Source organism: Lampetra fluviatilis, chromosome 11, assembly GCF_964198595.1.
Source record: "Lampetra fluviatilis chromosome 11, kcLamFluv1.1, whole genome shotgun sequence".
Taxonomy (NCBI): domain Eukaryota; kingdom Metazoa; phylum Chordata; class Hyperoartia; order Petromyzontiformes; family Petromyzontidae; genus Lampetra; species Lampetra fluviatilis.
The window spans coordinates 14332145-14352829 of NC_136285.1; the positions used below are offsets into that span (position 1 = coordinate 14332145).

Consider the following 20685-nt stretch of genomic DNA (forward strand, 5'->3'; position numbering starts at 1 on the left):
CCGGGTGGATTCCATTTTTGCCCTGTTGCAAAATCGCGCGTTGGCCAATGGTCGGTGGTGTGAGCGATGGATCGCTTTTCACCGCAGTCGCAATTAGGCGTCTTGTTAATCCCCCACTTGCAGAGGAGACTCGGATAAATTAATATAGAGAACCACAGCATCACGCACAAACACGTATGGAGACCCATAGCCTCACATTGAGACCCAAAGACTCGCACAGAGACTCGTACATTTCAATACAATCTGACGTGAGAATGGATTTAACTTCACCGCAGTCACATGTATGTTCAGACTCCTTAATCCCCCACCTCCCATGTGCCGTTCTAACGCGGTGGTTAGGTGCACGGGTAAAGTGGCTTGGAGATGACGAGAAGCCGTGCAGTTGACAGCGCCGCACCGCACAGGACACCGTAGCCGAACCCAGCGGCTTCTCCATCTCGCGACACAACACCCGATAGCGCACCCGAAAAAAAAACATCTTTGGAGGGAAATTATTATTATTTTTCACTTTTCACCATCATAAACTCACGCGGGAACGTCGTTGCGACGTGCGCAAGCGGCCGTCGCGCGCGCCAGCTGCTTCCTGCGGCCCCTGTGCCCCCGTGCGGTCATCGACGCTGACGCGATGCACGGCCGCTCCCCTTTTCCTTTTCCGCACGCAGAGCTTCCGTACGGCTGGGAAAAGATCGACGACCCGCAGTACGGCACCTACTACGTCGAGTGAGTGTCGCACTCCTCGCCCTCCTACTCCATCCACCTTGTCCTCCTCTTTCTCGTCATCGTCTTCCACTTCTTTCTCCTTGTCCCACTCCTACACCTCGTTCTTGTCCTCATCATCACCACTCCTCATCCTCCGCCTGTACCTCATCTTCCTACTTCTCACCCTCGGTCCTCCCATCATCTTCCTCCTCGTCCTCTTCCTCCAGTTGCTCCTCTTCTTTGTCCTCCTCCTGCTCCTCCTGCTCCTCGTTCTCAGCATTCGTGAATTCCCCCCGTGTACCCGGTGGCGCCGTGCGTTGATGTCCCCCCCTCTGTTGTCTTTGCAGCCACTTGAACCGGAAGACGCAGTTTGAGAACCCCGTGATCGAAGCCAAGCGGAGGAGCAACCACCCGAAAGGTGACTGCGGGTTAGCAGCGCACGCGATCGCCCGTGTGTGGCGTCGCACATGCTCTCGCTCGTCGCTTTGCGCCTTGTGTTTTTGGAGTCACGTCGCACGGGGTTGTATACGAGCGTGTGCGTGTGTGTGTACGTTAATAACCACCGTGACAGTGATGTCACTACCGCGCTTGTGCCAGTCTAGGTGTGTATGTCACACATACACACACATGGCACGGGGAGCAGTTGTGTATTATCTTGCACTCTGCACTACGAACCCGGCAACCCGAGTTCCATTCCTGACCATCGCCATTCACGGCAATACATATCTCCACTGGTCCCGGGCCTCTCCTCCGTCGATTCAGCCTTAAACATGTACACCTGACTGAATAACAAATATACAGTAAAACCTTGGGTTGCGAGCATAATTCGTTCCGGAAACGTGTTTGTAATCCAAAGCACTCGTATATCAAAGCACTCGTATATCAGTTGTGATCACGTGACGCTCGGCAGACAAAGCGTATACACGTACTACTCGTATTGCAAGACCTCGCTCGTTTATCAAATTAATATTTATTTAAAATGTTGCTCGTCTTGCAAAACACGCAGACCAAGTTACTCGCAATCCAAGGTTTTACTCTACGAACCTCACCTGCAGCTGTCTTACCATAAATTCAACTCAGCCTCATGTTTATCATGAATACATTTAACTGTTTAACAAGAGTCTAGACTTGAAGTTTTCGTGACTGCAAGGGTCCATACTCTTTGTTAATTCTTTCGGTAAAGTCACGTAGGTAAAAAAGAAAATAAAAATAAATTAAATTTATGCGCTGCTAACCGAAAAAAAGAAAAAAACAAAGAGTATGTTTAACAAGAGTTGAAACTAGAGCTAAGGTTGGATAATGAGCTGTAACTAAACTTACATTGTGTTTTTATTAAGGACTGTACTACACCTAGATCTAAACCATTGCACAATAGAATCAATATGACTGTGGAACTGATCAATATGACTGTGGAGGTTTTTGCGGCTCTGTTGTGTAGCTCGCCGATGCGTTTTCAAGTTGTACCGTATGTTGTTCACTGATGTCTGACGTATCGATCCGCGTGCTGGAAGCTACTCCAGGAGCTTCCCATAACCCTATTCGGCTCCTGAAGAAGCTCCCAGCACATGGAGCAAAACGTCGGACTCACCGGGGAACTAATGAATCTCTGTGGAGTGAAAACAACAACGTTGGTTTTAGTCGCGCTCCTAGCCAAGAGGTTTTATTTAGTGACGTCACGTTTGTGCCTTCGTGCCGGTGTGGCCTCCGCACGTCTGTCAGAGCCCTCGGCCTCCACGCTGCCCCGCGCGCGCCCTTCGCCCGTCAGCCCCCAAGCACAGAGGTCACGAAGCACCAACGACCTCGCGCCCGCCACTCCCGCCACGCCCGCCGGTACGCTCCACCTCGGTAACGCTGCGCCCCGGTACGCTCCACCTTTACATTGGTTGAAGGTCCACCATCATAATACTCATGCTATGGTCCACCAAGTTCCACCATAGAACGCTGTACCCTGACATACTCCACCCCAGTGTAACCACTCCTGAATGCTACACTTCGGGATCCGCTAGCTCAGCACAATCTCCCACAAACTTCCCCCAGCCCCTCCTTCCCGACCTCTTTCTAACCCTAACCCCCTCTCTCTACCTGCTACCTACATCCTGAATCGTCAATCATCACCACAATTCTCCCTCCCGCCTACCCGCCCTACCGTCCTCCCTCCCTCACCAACACTCCTCCCCGCACCCTCTGCTGTGCTCTGATGACAAGGAGGCGGCGGTGGTGGCGCTTCTGTTTGTCTCTGCAGGGAAGGCGTTCTTCACGAGGGACGAGCGCGAGCTATCGGGCGAGCGCGTGCGCACCACCCTGCGCAAGACGAGCCGGGGCTTCGGCTTCACCATCGTGGGGGGCGACCAGCCCGAGGAGTTCCTGCAGGTCAAGAGCCTCGTGCCCAGTGGCCCCGCAGCGCTCGACGGGCGCATGCGCACCGGTGAGCTGCTGGAAACGGGTGGCCGGCTACGCCACGACACGACCACCACCACCGCTGCCGCCACCGCCTCTCTGTTACAATCGACACCCGTGATAGCACCGTCACCACCACCAGCTCTAGCTTAATGAATAGCAGCATTTATCACCAACACCAGCTGTCGTCACGTTTAACAGCACTGCCGCCGCACTTGCTGTAATCAACACGAGTGCAGCCACCGTTGCATACTACTCTCCTCTAATTAATACCACCACCACCACCACACCACTTACCATCACCAGCATAATTATAGCCAGCACCACCACCATTACAACCACCATCACCTCCATCATCAACACCAGATACTCCACTACTTCCACCACCATTATCACGAACAGCACCACCACCCACATCGCCTGCTGCCACACGAACATCTGCACCAGCATCAACAACTGCAGAATCGCCTCCCTCCAGCACAGAGAACAATGCTGCGCTGTCAAAGTTTTATATTAACGCCCGTCCGTCGGTGCGACGCCCGGCAGGTGACGTGATCGTGAGCGTGAACGACGCCTGCGTCCTGGGCTACTCCCAGGTGGACGTCGTGCGAATCTTCCAGTGCATCCCCATTGGTCAGTGCGTGACCCTCGACCTCTGCCGCGGCTACCCTCTGCCATTCGACCCCGACGACCCGGCCACGCACATGGTGACAGCGTTCGCCGTCTCGGGCAAGGAGCCGATGATCATCAACGGCTGGCCGCTCGCTGACCCGGGCCTCCCACCGACCGTGGCGGCGCTACCGGGACTGCCGTCGTTGCACTCCACGCCGGACTCCGGCACCGCCGTCCACTCCCAGCAGCAGCCTTGGTGGACGAGCGCCGCAACGCAGGGCGCACGTGACGCGCCGGAGAACGGACATGCTCGCGACGACGGAGACTCGCTGGCATCGTCGGGGACCTCGCAGCCCGAGCTGCTGACCGCCACAGTCGTGAAGGTGCGCGGGGGGGCAGGCGGGCGGGCAGGCGGGCAAGCGGGTGGGTGGTGGTGGGGCTAGAAATAGGGCGATACGGTCAGGAGATGTATAGATTTTCAGCCAAATTAAAGAATTCAAGTTTGAAACTCATTCAGCATATTACTAGGCAAGTAAACTTCAAGTCATTATGTGTAAAAGTGACAGAATCAACAGGCTTTTTATTTTCAATGGCTTTGGTTCATTACATCGTGATGGCGTTACTCACCCGGAGACGCGGTCATTGCATCCCGCGCAGGGCCCTGCGGGGTTCGGCTTCACGATCGCAGACGGCGCCGGCGGGCAGCGCGTGCGGCACATCCTGGACCGTGCGCGGGGTCGTGACCTCCGCGAGGGCGACCTCATCCTGCAGGTCGGAGGTCGCGACGTGCAGGGCCTGAGCCACATGCAGGTGGTGCAGATGCTCAAGGACTGTCCCGTGGGCAGCCCCGTGCCCTTCGTCGTTCAGCGTCCCGGTACGCGCAACGGCGATCCCTCACGACGGTGGCAGTGTCTTGTGCACCTGATTGTGGTGGTGGTGCCGGTTGGCAAGTTGGGAGGCTCATCCGGCTGTGATCATCGTCAGCAGCGGCACGGTGGCACGGTGGAAACACTTGCGCCTCTCCGCAAGAAGGGCCATTCCAATTTGGACGCCTGTATCTGTGGAGTTAGTATGTTATCCCCCCCCCCTCCCATGCTTCATGGGTTTCCTCCAGGTTCCTGCCAAAGATACAAAAACGTACGGGACTGGTATCGGCCAAACTTCCCTGCGAAATCACTCAATTGTGATAACACACGACAACATTACCCCCCTTACTGTGCAAATTGGTGGGGCTCTCCTGTCAAAGAGTCTTGAGACTAAGTGAGGTTCTCCTGGGTAAACGTTAATAATCACTTGCATCATTGCAGTTGTCGTCATCGTTAGCAGCAGTGGCAGTGTGAGCAATACAAAAATCACCACCGTCAGCAGTAGCAGTAGAAGCAGCATCAGCCATCGTCCCGTTGTCCAATGGTGACAAGATTTCAACACAAACATGCAAACTCTCGCACACACACGTGCGCACACAGAGCGTAACTCATTCTACCACACCACCCACCCATTCTGTGAAAGCATCGCCCCTCCGTGCGTACGTACGTGCGTGCGTGCGTGCGTGCGTGATTCACGTGAGCTCATTAGAATGAGCCGCCGTTTACCCGCGACGTTGCCTGCGGCAGGCAGCCACTCGCACCCTTGCACAGATCCCCGTTCCCCTGGGCCGCACGCGAGCGGAGCTATCGCACGCACGCTCCTTAATCACCACCGTTACTTTGTCTTGCAGGCACTGGGAACCATTCCCCAAACAGAAGCCAACAATCGGTGAGTTTTTTTCGTGGCCTTTTTTCCTCCCAGTCCAATTACGTACCGTATATGACGTTACACGTAACCTGGCCGCATTTCTTACAGGCGCAAGAGCTCAGACTGCGTATGATGTGCGGAGCAGCAGGGGCTCCCGGTTGTAAGATATAAGATTGAATCTTGGTCAGGGTCCACACAGCCCTGTCATTGTTATCATCGTCATCATCATCATCATAATCTCGTTAAGCTTAGCATGGCCAACTAACCCCCACGAACCGCACAGAGTGAAGAGGCCCTCATCCAGCAGTGGACTTACATTTGTTGTTGTTGCTGCGTTACCACCAGGAGTTCGAGAGGCGGAACAGCGCGGGGAGCTTCCGCGAGAGCGGCCACCCTGCGGCCCGCCCGGGCCCCCCGTCGCTGTACCCGCCCTGGACGGGAACAAGCCCCCCCGGGCACACCGCCAACGCTCCGCGCCGCGCCCTGCTCTACCCCCCACCCCCGCAGGGCCCCCCGAGTTTCGGTCAGCAGGGGCGCCCCCCAGGACCGGCGACGTCCGAGGGTCCCCGAGAACTCAGCGAGAGTGCGAGTGAGTCGAGACGAATGGGGTGACGCGGGTAACGACGCGAACGCTTTTGATACGAGCGCTGCCGGTAGAGAACACCGATACGCGCTGCGGCCGCGCGCGGCTCACGGCTTGTCGGCGTCTCTGTCCGCAGCGCTGGAGTTCCGGGACATCGACGTGTTCCTCCGGCGCCAGGAGACCGGGTTCGGATTCCGAATCCTGGGCGGGGAGGAGCCGGGGCACCCGGTACGGCGCAGTCCGCACCCTCGTTTCATCATCGCGCCATATAAATACAAATCCGTATTAGTGTTTTCTCGTTTCTGTAGTCGTTCTAAAACATGGATGCTCTCTGATATTTTACCCGATGATATTGTAATTTTACTAAGAAACTTTAATTTCGAAATTTCCAAATGAAAGCGGTGGATCACCTTGTGATACCTTACAGCCCCATTGCTGTGACAATCGTACGAGTCACGCAGCCGCTCGCAGGAACGTCCTTTCACAGAAATGATCACAATTCACCCATTCCCATGATTATTTTGTCACAGTTCATGGTTACGATTCAAATTTACCAACTGTCGATAAATATACTTGGCCTTCTGGTGCATGTAGCACTGAATTAATGGTTCGTAAGCGAAAGAACGGAACGAAACGTCGTCACTAGAATATAATCGAGTGACGTTTTTTGAAGTCAGAACGACAAAGTCAACGTTCTCTCTCTTCACCGTACGATTTGCCCCTTGCTTGCCGACTCATCCGTTCTCCGCGCCCGCTCACCCACCCATCACTAGATTCGCGTGGGCGCGGTGGTGCCGTGGGGAGCGGCCGACGTGGATGGGCGACTGCGCCCCGGCGACGAGCTGCTGTCGGTGGACAGCTCGCCCGTGGAGGGCCACGTGCACCAGCACGTGATCGCGCTCATGCAGAAGGCGGCGCTCAACGGGCACGTCAGCCTCACCGTGCGCAGGGCGCTCGCGCCCGCACCCTCCGGTGGGTCGATGGGCGGCGGCACCACCGTGGTCGTGTCTACGAATGTGTTGGAATTTCCGTAGACTTCATCGTCTGTCATCTTCATCGTTCTTTGTTGTCTTCATCTTCACCGTCGGTACTTTGCTCAGTCGGTGTTCGTCGCTGAGGGCGTGGACGGGTTGCTTTGTTTTTTCATTCCTGTTACTCTATGCCCCCGGTACCATTCCCATTCCCGTTCTGCTGTAATGTGCTGATGCCTGCTTTATTGAGGGCAATATTGGCACGTAAAATTAAGATTGATTGATGTGATCAGCATGAGTCATCCTCATCGGCAGCAGCGGCGGCGCAATCATCATCTTATTGACTGCAAAAGCCAAAGTGATTTAGTGCTCAAATGAGCATTGAAGCAAGACTCGCCACCTGTTTATAGCCTGCCAGAAGTGGTTGACATTCCACATTCCTATGACAGGGGAGAGTCTATCCATAAGACAACCACAAAGTGGAACTCACTTTACTGACCCTCGGGGAGATGATGGGCCGAGTCACCCGCCAATCAGGATTTGAACTTGTAACCTACCGATAGCAACCCACTCACCGCTGAGCAGCATCGTCATCATTGTCATGAGCAATATCATCTTTATATAATGGTGTTCTCTCTAAATGTACGTGTAGTCATGTATTGTATTACCATGACAAACACGATGATAACGGTCGTAATCAAGCTCGCGCTAGGCCAGAGATCAAACGCTTACAGAGGCCCCCCCAAAGACGATCCCTCTCCGCTCCATGCGACGTTCCTCCAGGTCCCCTGGGGCCCCCGTCGCTGTCGAACCTGCATGTGTACGGCGGCGCTGCGGGGGCACCGGTGGAGCCGACGGGCGGCTCGTCACCGCCGGAGCCCCCGCGGGGCCTCGCGCAGGAAGTGCAGGGCCTGTCGCTGGAGTGCACGCCCAGCGACGTCACCGTCCAACGGCAGGAGCACGAGGGGTTCGGCTTCGTCATCGTGTCGTCGCTCGCGCGGCCCGAGGGCGGCCCGGCCAACGGTACGAACGCCACGCTCGCGCGTACGATGGTAAACGACACGGGCGCACGTGAGCGTGTGCACGGAGCACGTAAAAACTTGTACGGGTGAAACGTACGAGCGCGGAATACACCTTTGCTTGTATTGACCACGTGCAGCCAATACACACACACGCGCGTATCACAAAACTGACGCACGCACAAAAACAAGCGACGCACAAGCGTCGTGGTAACGTCACCGCCACTTAGTGGCGAATGGCGGTTGTTGTTGTTCGCGTGTCGCGTTGTAGCTCTGCGTAGAGGTACGTTAACTCAAATACGATACGAGTGCGTGTTTGTAAGCACGTGCATGCATGTGTACATGTTGGTTAACAGTCAACACATCACCTAGGTCTGGACGTGACCTCCTGTCAGCAAGCCTCTTCATGTGGCCTCAAAGTGCACCTAGCTTGGCACAAGTGCTGCGGTGAAATCACCGCCACTTCGTGGTGAATGGGCAGCTGTTGCTGCTGTTGTTGGTCAACATTGCCACGAGGGAGACACGACAGCCGGGCATGGGGCTGGCTACCCACCCCCTCATGTGCCATGCCAGCCATTCACAGGTCCTCTCTAATAAGCACTTGCCACAACAGTCTGTGAAGGCTATACGGTCGGGGTATCTTTGTCTTTGTGTCGCGGTGCAGCTCTGCCGCACAAGATCGGGCGCGTGGTGCCGGGCAGCCCCGCGGAGCGGTGCGGCGTGCTGCGCGTGGGCGACCGCATCGTGGCGGTTAACAGGCGCTGCATCCTGGACATGTCGCACGCCGATATCGTGATGCTGGTGCGCGACGCAGGGCTCACCGTCACGCTCGCCGTCCTCCCGGCTCCCGGTCAGAGCTTCCTCTTCTCTCTCTTACTGCCAACCCCTCCCACCTACACCCACCTGCTCACTCATCCACCCACTCAACCACTCACCCACTCATTCATCCACACACTAACCCACTTACTCACCCACTCAACCACTCACACATCTACTCACTCACACATCTACTCAATGACACACCTGCCCACTCACCTACCCACATACCTACTCACGTATCCACCCATTCAATCATCCACCCACTCACACATCTGCTCATTCATTCACCTACCCACCCACTCCTCTTCTCACTCACTCAGCCACTCACTTAATGAAAATAATAGTGCCAATTGTATTTCGGGAAACTTTTATCTTGTTCAGGAAATCCATTCAGCCGTAAGATGCGTATTTATTAGCAGAGCTCTCTGAAAGACAGTCGAGGTGAAGTGAAAACCGTTCAAATTAAACTTGAACTGATACAGACCCTCACAATAACTGTCCCTATAAATTGCTTGCTATGCTATTATGTTAAAAGGGTATTTATAGACGGAGACCTTTAATAAACTCTAGGTGACAGCCCATTTAGACTAAAAGTCTCTTAAGTAAGACCTAGGTCGCAAATACAGTGCGGCATACAAGAGTAATAGAATAAATACTGTGGTAGAATTTAAATGGGTGGCTTTCCGTGACACTGAAACACGGTCCTATTAACTAGCATACCCTGACAATAACCCTGGCTCCATTCTCGACAGTTATCCCAGCCATAGCCTACATCGTATATCGCACGATGGTGCGGTGGTTTGCGCCATACGCAATGAAGCTTGTTATCCAAGTTTTATTCCCGGCCGCGATTAATATCGGTGCCGAGTGGTAACTGAACCAGTCCTGGGTGGCCCCCTTCACCGACCTGCACCTACCACCGCGGTGGTGAAGTATGGTCAAACAATCGCCTTGACCGACGACGTGAGTGCGGAGGCCTTCATCCAGCAGTGGAATGACAAATTGGCATAAATGATACAATTCGTTGCACCATCAATAGGGGCTCTCAGCCACCCAGTAAATAGAGTGGTCCTGTAATGCCATGCGCTGCCGACAGTGAATTGGGTTGATACAAAAATCAATCCACCATGTGTTAGTGTTTTGCTGTTCCGTTTTAAGTTATGATTTTACCAAAATAATCAGAAAAAAAAGGTAACGCGTGGACTGATGGGGAATCACGCGTTTTACGCGACGGGGGTCATTGTGCGTCAGCGTGCGGCGGGCTTTCCCCAGGTTCCTCAGATGTCCTCTCGAACGAAGCCAAACGCTTCGCACAATTTCCCAACCAATCCCAACTTATCGGCACCCGCCTGAAGAAAAGAGTCTCTTGACTCGATGAAGCTTCGCCGAGTTAAGACCTCGCCACTCGTCAATGTACTTACACGACTGTCGTAACGATCGCTGTGTCGACGTTGTATTGAAATGCGACCATCCGCGCTGCGACGGTTTGTTTTACGTCTGCAGAGAGCAGTGGAAACCCGTCGCCAAACACCACCTCCCAGCCCAGCACCCCGGGGCCCATCACCTCCAGGTGGGCACTGCAGTGGAAGCGCCCGTGGGCTAGCGGACTAGGGGCCTGCTAGGCTCGTCCTCTGTGCTGCTGGGTCCAGTGCAGCGCGCAAACACCAAACGTACTAAATTATAATTGTTAAGTATGGCCAGATCATGGTTATCATTGCGAGTGTGTTATATTTTTTTGCATCGGTACAACGCTTCGAGGGCACTCCCTTCATTTTTTTGTCTGGCGACGAACGTGCATCATGGCCATGCAGGATGAAGCACATTCCTGACGTTTGTCAGCACGCAAGATGTTTTCTCCATTATGTTGCAGCTCTGCCAACATCGATATACACAGGAGACAGGAGATACCCGTGAACAAGACGCCGCAGGTACGAAAAATGCACCCCGAATGCGCCTGACCTCGGCGGATCTCGTAAACCATGCAGAGTTGAGCCAGGAGCCTTGCAGATGCTCGTCCGCTCACCCACCTCCACCTGAATTCCCCTGCACAGGAGTGTTGTGTGTAACCTCACACACAAACACACCTGCTTGTTTATACGCTCGCTCACACATGCATACAGAATACAAATATAGCCTGAACAGACTTTTGAGGCAAGTGTTGCTAGCGAGCACCCATGAAGGCCGGCACGACACACGAGGAAGTGGGTGGCCAGCACCACGCCTGGCCGCCTTTCTCTCCCGAGTGGCGATGTTTACATACTGAACCAGATACTCATTCGAGGTTGAGTCGACTTAAGGGAGGCCCAGGACTGGTTCAGATAATCGTCACTAGTATTGGGCATGAGCAGGAATCGAACTCGGGTCGCCGTTGCACAGCAGTATACGCATACACATGCATACACACACACACACGCGTGCCTGTACTCATGACCGTGCACTCACCCACAAGTGGGCGTTCACATACTCGCCCACGTACAGTCGCAGTCGCTCACATGTTATTCCACACTTGGGAAACCGTCGCCCTCGGAGGATTTAGCTCTGGAAAGAGGCGGTGTTTACATTTGACGTGTGCGCAGAGGGCTCTGTACGAGGCGGTGCTGGAGAAGGGCGAGAGGGGATTTGGGTTCAGCATCCGCGGGGGGCGCGAGTACGGGATGGAGCTGTACGTACTGCGTGTGGTGGAGGGGGGCCCGGCCGCCACATCCTCACAGATGCAGGTCAGCACACACGTGGGCTGCTGCACCGTCCCCCCGCACCCCCAGAATGAACACACTCGCACGCTTTCACACACCAACACACACACACGCTCACACTCACAGCCACTCGCACACCAGCAATCACTCACGCCCACTCACACACCAAAACTCGCACACACTCACACACCTACTCACGCACACCAACACTCACACCCACCCACACACTGACACTCAATAAAGCCCGTGTTCTCCGTGCCGTCTTGCACGGCCACCCACCTACCTGCACGCACGCACACACATACGCTCGCTCGCGTAGGTCGGAGACCAGATTGTGGAGATCGGTGGGGAGAGCACCTCGGACATGACGCATGCACGCGCCATCGATCTCATCCGCGGCAGCGGCGGCGCCGTGCGCCTGCTCCTGCGCCACGGCTCGGGGCACGTCCCCGACCACGGTAGGTCGCGGCAGAGTCGCCCTGCGCCGTCCGCTACGCCCGGTCCGGTGGGGAGAGGGCCGGAGAAGGGAGTCGGGGTGGGGGGCAGGTGGGGCCTGAGGGTCGTGGACGGATGCGTACGTGCACACAAGCGTGCGGCTCATCTGGCGGATGTCGCCAAACCGACGTCCGTGGTGGATTCCCGCCACCGCGGGAAGCACCTGCGCGGGCCGGAAGGGGATGCGAGCTGCCAACTCTCAAGAGACACATGGTCACACCGAGTGGCGAGCGGCTCACCTGGCAGATCTGTGCAACCGGTCGAAGGGTCGTCAGGGTTTCGTCTTCGTGCCATCCCCACGTCATGTTCCACCGTTGCCAGTGGAACATGACGTGCCGTTCCATCGCCAGTTATTCCGTGTTCGTCATCTGTCCAGTACTCATTCATAACCCAAGGCGACATCTGCGCTGGTAGTTCCAGGTTTCTCATTGGTTACACATCTTGATCTCGTGGTTAGCGAAGGATCGAGTGGTTTTTGTTACCGATGCTGCCTGGATTCAGGGGTTGGAGGGATTTGGAGGCTGGAGAAGCCCTTGTGAAGTGTGCAGAGAAATCACAAACACCGCGCTGTGCTTCACTCTGACGTGCATGCCTCTCCTCCTGGGGGTGAATGATGCTGCATGGGGATTGGTTCTGACTCATCTCGCTGTGCTGCATGCGATCCTGAGTAGCGGGAATATCCGTTGAAAGCTCTCTCTATGCTCCGTGGTCGTTTTCACGCATGGGTGTTGGCTTTAATAATGCATGTGCTATGGTGCGCTGCGGGGTCATGTGTGTGTCAGCTTGTGGATGTGTGTGTGCGTGCTTTATTGTTTGAGCACGCGTGCGTGATTATGTGCGCCCGAACCTGTCTGTGAGTCTGCTAGTGAGCTGGTGCATGTGCGTGTGTGTGCATGAGCCTGTGTTATTATAAGGGTTTGCATGAGCTCGTGTTGCGTGTATCTGTGTGTCTGTGTGCATGCATGTGCGAGACCTTGCGTTGTTGTGTGTATCTGCGTGTGTGCGAGTCAGTTGTCAGTGTGCGAGTACGTACTTGAACCTGTGTTGTTCTTATGAGTGCAAGTGTGTGTGCCTGCATTGTGTCTGTGTGTCTGTATGTGCGAGTCCAAGCCTGTTGTACGAGTACGCGCGTGGTGTTCAGCGTGCATGCCTGTGCGTGCGTTTGAGATGCCCTGCTTGCACGTGGCACGCATGTTGCGGATCCGTTTTGCCGCAAAGCACGAGCGTCACGTTGTGCCTCCCCTCCCAGGAGTTGCTCCCTCCAGCCTCTCCATGTGCATGAAACATGACAGGCATGGCTCCCCATACTTCTTCTTATTGGGCCTTCCAAAGGACACGGTGTGTAACCTCCCTCCTCTGCCTCTGCTCACCCTCAAACGACCGCTTCTATCCATCTTTAGAGCACTATTGCACTTGACCTCCGGCCTGCATGGTGCTTCTACGCTTAGCACAGCACTCCTAAAACCCAACGCACGCTGCTGTTCTCACAAACGGTCTTCGTGAGAAACGTTGCGAGGTCATTGCGAGCAGTTACAAAACTATAGCATTCAAATGTTACCGTGTCCTCCGCGACCCAGCCTCGTGCTGAGTTGCAGTTGAACGGTGGATTGGGATCGTGTGAGAAGCTGCACGAAGGGACGTTTGCAAAGACTGGAGGTGCAATTACTGCTGTAGGCAGTGAATAAGGATTTTTTTTTAAACTCACGAGACAAAATTTATCAGAGGCAAAGGTTGAGATTTGGGAGTGCTGTGACTACTAATGCCGGTCGCTTAAAATGCCTGAAGACGTCTTTTCCAAAAGCCAACGAAGGTGGCAACGTCTCGCCGAACGCGCGTGTTGTTAGGACGTGCGCCGCTAGCGTCGAGCCTGCTGTGAAGGGCCGCTTACCCCCAGCCGCTGTTTAGCTGCCCCCGCCTGCCCAGTGTTTTTACTTCTCGCGACCCAGTTAGGCTCAGAAAATTCCGCTCGGGGGCGTTTGCAAATTTCTCTTTGCCACGTGTGCCCAGAAGCCAATTGCTTAGTGCTGACGTTAGCAAAGACTTGCTCAGCATTAAACGACTGGTGCCACCTCTGGCGTGGGGAATTTTCAAATCCTGGATGACATTTTTTTTGGCGTGTTCTTTGTGTTTCGCTCCGCTCACAACTGCGCACGCGTGCTCGTATTAACCCCCTAACCTCTTTCCTGGCAGCCCCCCCCCTCCCCTCATGCTGTGAAGTAACCACGTGTGTTCTGATTGCAGGCAGTGTTGTAGGGTGTGACAGCCTAACCAGTGAGTGAAGGTAATGACCGAGAGCCCTCCTCTTACAAGCGCAGTCCTCTGGTGGCTTTAGCGATGGTGGGCACAGGGGCTGTAAGGTCTTCCCACACTTAACTCTCTCCTTGCTGTTAAGACATGTAACAATTCATCGATTCATCGCCAAGAATAACATTCTTGCATTCATGCTCCATGCTCCCATTTCTGCAACTAAGAATCATCTGTTTAAGATGCCGAATAATTGCAATTAGAATGACAGAGCGAACTCCTCCTGTGATGTAACCACTCACAAATGAGACGACGGAATAATCGAGCCACGGAACAAACGAGACGGTGAAAATGAACCAAACAGTAAAGTTCTTGGATCGAATCGAGACCTCAAATTATGACAATCCATCTACGGGTGGGATGGTGAATTGTTACATGCCTCCTTGCTGTATGCCTTGTGTGTGTAGATGTTCGTGTGTGTGTGTAGTTGTATGTGTAATTGTCCAAAAGTTAAACTGGTAGAAAATATTATGCACCTATTGCCCTATTGTTAACTATTGTAACCTGTATATCAATTCCTGCTATAACGTAGAGAACAGAAACATGGACATTGACAAAGCAAATTTTACAAAAGCCTCGCTAGCGTGCAAAGAAGCTTGAAGAGATACACGCTTCTAATTATATTGTGAGCCAGGAAGAGGAATACATGGATAAGAGAACACGAGGACGTTAGAGCTCCTGTATTGACTGTTCATAAAAGCGGGTTTGAGCAGGGCATGTCACGAGAAGTGATGATGACTGGCGGTTGAGGCTACTGATATAGAGTGGTTATCAAAGGAGGGAACAAGCCTAAGAGAACGTTCACCATGGAGATGGAATGATTAAATCACGTTGTGTACAAAAGTGTTTGAGAGATGGCGAAGGTTAGGAGATCTTTATTGCATCAGTGAACATGTCTGGTGGTAATATATATAATTTCACTGATTACACTACAGGGCTCAAGAATTAAGCCAAATATCACTTGCGAAAGTAAGCCAAACACCATCTCATATGTGGACAAAAGGCCTTCCGCCCGACTTTGTGCAATGATTATTTCACTTCCTTGGCGATTTAGACATTCTCACGGCCTGAATTGGGTCCGACAACGTAAATTACGGTAAATCGTCACTTTGACCGAGTGTGGCTGCCCAGGGTGTGTGGTGTCTTCTGGGAGCAGTGGTGTGGTGGGGGAGGCATTGGTTTCCCGTTCTCTGGCTGCGTTTTCTCTTCTTCGGCCCTCGGTGGCGGCTGCTGTCTGCTTTGCTTGTAGACATTAGCCACCTCTCTCTGCTTCCTTTCTCAGCAGAGCGCCGCTGCCCCGCCGATGCTGTGACGGCACGACCCGCGTAATGCACAGCCGCCCATTCACGAACGCTGACCTAAAATTACAAAGCGGTCTTTTCTTAATCTGCAAATATTCGTATCCTTTGAGCCTTCTCCCGAAATCCCACATTATTGCAGATAAAAGGAAGCAGCAGAGCGTGTACTACTTCAGCCCAGGCATGTGCCCCCTAAGTAAAAATACTGCCCCCTGATAATGTCTTGTCTGATTGGCCACTAAATATCCTAAGTAAATCCCGTACAAGCATTTATCACTTTAAAGTTTGTGGCTCTCGATATTTCTCGTTCCGCTGCCACTGCGTTCACGCTTGCATTGACGAGCTTAGGCAAATTAAACCTTAGCTGCAGTGGGGGATTGAACAGGCCTGCTCCCCATAGTCAATAATATCAATATCAACGCATGCCGGCGTGAGCTTCACGGAAGCCTCCGAGCAGCGTCGCCCTCGCAGAAATCGATGCCATTGCGAGAGCATGTAGGACCGTGCTCCGTAGCACGAGAGCGACGCTCGCGAGCGTAACACGACACGCCGACAGACTGAGCCGTGCTTCTCCTCCTACCATTCCTTTCCTCCCCACGCAGCGGCAGATGGTGGGGTCGACGGCTCCGCCACGACGCCGCCTGCAAGTTCCCCGCGAGTACCGGATGTGACCGGCCGCCCCGCGGACATTGCCGCGCCCTCCGCACTGCCCGTCGTCACCGGTCACAAACCCCCGGCCGAGGCCGACGTCACTTCAGCACGAGAGAGCGATGCCGAGCCGAATCGAGCGGACGCGATCGCGAGCCCGAGCCGCGTCGCGCTTCCCCCGGCGGAGCAGCGGAGCGGTGCGGACGCTGGGTACGCCGAGCGCCCTGATGGGCGGGAAGCCGACGCCGCCCGCTCGGACTTTCACCCCGGCTCGCCGGGGGGACGCTCCCTCCTTGGCACCGCCTCCGACGCGGCGGCCGCCGAACAAACCGAGGAGACGAGCCGACGGCAGTTACCGCCGCCGGAGGCCGACGGAGCCGTGAGCCCCACTGGGGTTGCGGGAGACGAGGGAGACGGCTCCAACAACTCCGGAGGAAACCGGGACAAGCCGCCCCCTCCTCCTCCCAGGGCAGGTGAAACGATGGCGGCAGCCGCGGACGCCACCGTCCCAGTAGAAGTCGGGGGGCATAAGGAGGAGGAGGTGGTGGCAGCAGCAGCAGCAGCATCGCCTTCACGCGAGGCGGTGGACGATTCGAACGCGGAGCCGTCAAGCGCGCCGCCCAAACCGGCGGCCGTGCAGCCGGCATCCAACGCAACACTGCCTCGCAAGCACGTGGGCCGACCCGGGCCTTGGAGAGTCCCGGCTTCGGACAGGATCCCCAGCGCCATCAAGCAGTAGTGGCAAGGACACGAGGATCCTGACGTCGGGCGGTTGAGTCTCTTGCCTTTGTTAGACCGAGCGGAGCAACGACCAGCAAAAGCACCTTCTGTAATTACTGAAGATCTCTGCGTGGTTACGACTGGGACTGTCGATGCGTGAGAGAAGGGAGAGTTTGTGCTTGCACAGCTGCACATGCATCACTGTTTAGTGCCAATGATGGATGCGTTTCCCAATGTGAGTGGCAGTGCTATGAACTCGCAACCGGACTCGCGATTTTGTATTACCGCTGCAGTGTGAGTTGCTTTCAGACAGCAGATGTTATGTTCTTGCTTAGATTTTAATTTGCTTGTTATGCTGCAGGGCACGTTTAAACAATAAGACTTTCGTTGAAGTATTCAGTGTTGAGGCTTCAAAGTGATGCTTCGAACGGTGAACATATAGCGGTTTTTACACCGACATCATCGCGATGGCCAACTGCAGTGTTAAAATGTAAATTACTGACAACTCCTCGGAGCATCTCGGTAAAATTGCACATGCAAAACCATATCCCAGGTTCTGGGTAGGGATTAAGTAGCCTTTTAACTTTATTTGAAATCGTTTAATCAGCCGAGTACATTTCTCTTTGCTGTAAATCTGGGCAGAGTAGACATAGCCGGTGCCTGGGAGTCACTTGGATGCATCGTGATATGCGTGCCCCTCTGCTCGCGTGCCTTTTGTTATTTGTCAAACACCAGCTCGGAGAGTCGCATTTTAGAGGCTTAAAAAAAGGAAATCCCCTCTTCTTGCGTGGATTAATTTTTTGCACCGGACATAAGAATCCGCTCATTCACCCATGTAACGTTTGCGGGTTTAGACTCTTTGTGTGACTCTGCCAATAGTATTTTTTTTCTACTGATGTTAAGTGTAATTGGTTGAGGTAGGACCGAGTTATTTAATCAATGGAGTGGGTGCCGCTGGCAGGCTAGGCTCTTGGTTTACGTTGTCGGAATTTGGTCGGAACCAAAACAAACCTCGTGCAGAAATTGTGTCTGCTGCATGGTCGAGAGTTGGTTATTCTGCAAGGAATCACGGGGTTACGAGATGGGGTTACGAGATAAGGCCACGATATACTGTTGGGAAAAAAATTACTGTTCATGGTTACTGCCCGATATTCTGTTGTAAAGAAAACTGAGTCGCTCACATCTGGACAAATAGGATCGCTGCTCATCCTAGTAGGCGCAATGTCCAACCAAAATCATAGAGATCAGAGGTCGCATGACTGCCCAAGACCACTGTTCAACTCAACTCACTTTTTAACGATGTTTTAATTGCCGGATATAACTAATTTGTATTTGCTTTCATCAGCTTGCCACAGTTGCTCATTGTAAAAGCATTACCAGTGACTATTGCCGGAAACAATTGCCCTTGTGCATCATGTGGCTTAGGGTGATGGGCAACAGCTGATTATCGGAGGAGAAAAGACCTGCCGATCTAAATGTTGACTTTATTTATCTTTTTCGGAGTAAATCTATCCCTCCGATGTCTGACCAGGATTACTCTTTGACTGCCGTATTTTTAATGAGCTGCAGCGAGGGCTTATGGACGCTTTCTGGCTTTAGTCGAAACCTTATACTGTGAATTATAGAAGTAATTGTTTTAAACTGGAACCTATTTTGTCGACACTTTTTTCTCGTTAACGCGAGTGCTTGAGACGCATGCGTTTTGTACAACGTGCTGTTTTATAATTTGTACCACGGGATGTGTTTTAGGGCCACAAAAATACAGGATTTGGGATGCAAACTGGATTCCCATGAAGCAGACTGTATCGGTAAAAAAAATTCCCCTTTAATTTCCCCGCAGCACGCACGCATTCCCAATCTCCAAACAGCCGTGGGCAAAACCAAAGTGAAGCTGCTGTGCGGAGTAATAAGAGAAGCAATATCACACAGCGGGGCTACTTACGCTGACATTAACGCTGTTGGAGAATTGACGAGAGGAGGCTGCTGTTGATTGCTTCACTGGGACATCACAGGGCAATTAAAGCGAGTGGAATACTTAGAATGGCGTAACAAATGACTCCATAAACTAACCATCGTTAGCATGGAAGTAGACAAAAGAATGCTTTGGCAGTGGTGAAAAAAGTATTGCCATATTCAGCATCAACCCTGCCTTTTAATTACATTGGGGACGGAGCAGAGGCATCGCAATTTATGCACTGCCCGAAAAACCTGGAAACCCGAGATTCCTGGCCACGGCTAACACCAGTGAGGAAGTGATAACTGAATTCGTTCTGGTCCCACATCCACCAAACCCGCACTGACCAGCATGGTGAAGTATGGTTCAAACAAGCCGCATGATCAACACGTCGTGGCGAGGCCTTCATCCAGCAGGACTCAAATTATCGTCTGGCGTATGTAGCGTTAATGACAGACAAATGTAATTTATAGTATGATGTATTAGGCAACGGTCCTTACTCTCTTTTGAAAGGAAGAGCTATTTCCCCAAAGCATCCGGCCTAGTGTACTTGTTGCCATAATTAGCATGGTAATGTTGAAGCACGTCCGACAACATTAATCATCAAACTGTAAAGACATTACATTGATACAGCACAACTTCATTGTCAACTTTCCCGGAGTTATGCCTGAGCGAAGGCTACGTTATGTGTCTACCCTGCACACAGCTGGTGGAGATAAGTTTGGAGACTGCAAGAAACAACGCACCGAGATTCCCCCCAACGTGTCCGTCCAGCGGTGCGATACCCCAGTCGCCACTGTGGGGAGGCAACATTTGACACAGTCGTCATTTCGTCTCAACACGCGCGCCTCTTCCCACGCAGCACATTTGGAGGCGCTCGAACGGAGAATTTGAGATAAATACTCGGCGGGGAAGTTACTGCAGGCAAATATGTTCACAAACAACACATTTGAGGCAATATGTGTATGTAATATACACAACAGAGAATACAAAAACGCAAATACAAAAGTATTATCAGTGACGAGTGCGGAGAGTTTCATGGCTCCCTCTGATGTAGGTCAGCAGCCAAAAGTATTGAAGAGACTGGGTGTCACGAATGCATTTCATTAATCTGCCTTCTTACATCCTCATCGTTACACTGCCTTTGCAAAGCTTTGGAATTATTTTTTTACATTTTACATACAGTATACAACAAAAACTGCAAGATGTGCTGATGTTTGTTTTTACAAATTGCTTTCAGGTGCTTGGTTTGGTTTTCTTAATTGCAGACGTTTATGCCTAATTGAGGTATTTACAATTGCATCATTATCTGGTCTCGCCCAACAACTGGTTCATTTTTGGACGATTCTAAGATTGGCAGTGGTCATTCATTATGCAGTGACCTACAAGGGTGACACAGCTTACGAAAGAAATGTTTTGATTTGTATTGGAATTACGGTGTTTATTTTTCCCCATTTTGTGCGTGGCAATTAAACAACATTTTCTATTTGTGTGTAAAAGTGACGTGTACTATCCATATGCATAGCATCGTAATAAGTGCTTTGTGGTGAGAAGTGGGAATGCTGTGAGCCCATGATGACCTAACCAGGTAGTCTGTGCTAATTTGTATATGTGGTAATGGAGCAATTGCTTCAAATGTAGATCATTTGGAGGGCTCATGCCTACGGACTGTTTATACATTAGTAAAAATTACGACATACTGTATAAAATAAAGACCAGAAGGCATGAATAGACGGGGC

General features: G+C 52.7%; 1 protein-coding gene across 8 annotated transcripts in view; it reads left to right on the top strand.

Moving 5' to 3' along the window:
- LOC144934860 (membrane-associated guanylate kinase, WW and PDZ domain-containing protein 2-like) overlaps positions 1-20432 on the top strand; it is a 69873-nt gene extending 49441 nt beyond the window's left edge. For 3 of the 8 annotated variants that reach the window (XM_078861097.1, XM_078861101.1, XM_078861102.1), the window contains 17 exons: positions 663-720; positions 1047-1117; positions 2419-2544; positions 2942-3124; positions 3643-4091; positions 4366-4582; positions 5426-5463; positions 5788-6031; positions 6162-6253; positions 6799-6997; positions 7780-8019; positions 8680-8865; positions 10338-10404; positions 10705-10762; positions 11411-11551; positions 11847-11985; positions 16227-20432. In XM_078861097.1, coding sequence (XP_078717223.1) covers positions 663-720; positions 1047-1117; positions 2419-2544; positions 2942-3124; positions 3643-4091; positions 4366-4582; positions 5426-5463; positions 5788-6031; positions 6162-6253; positions 6799-6997; positions 7780-8019; positions 8680-8865; positions 10338-10404; positions 10705-10762; positions 11411-11551; positions 11847-11985; positions 16227-17011 — 3293 coding nt within the window. In that variant the 3' untranslated portion in view covers positions 17012-20432. The other 5 variants (XM_078861104.1, XM_078861100.1, XM_078861105.1 and 2 more) reach the window with 5 other exon arrangements.
- The last annotated feature ends 253 nt before the right edge of the window (positions 20433-20685 follow it).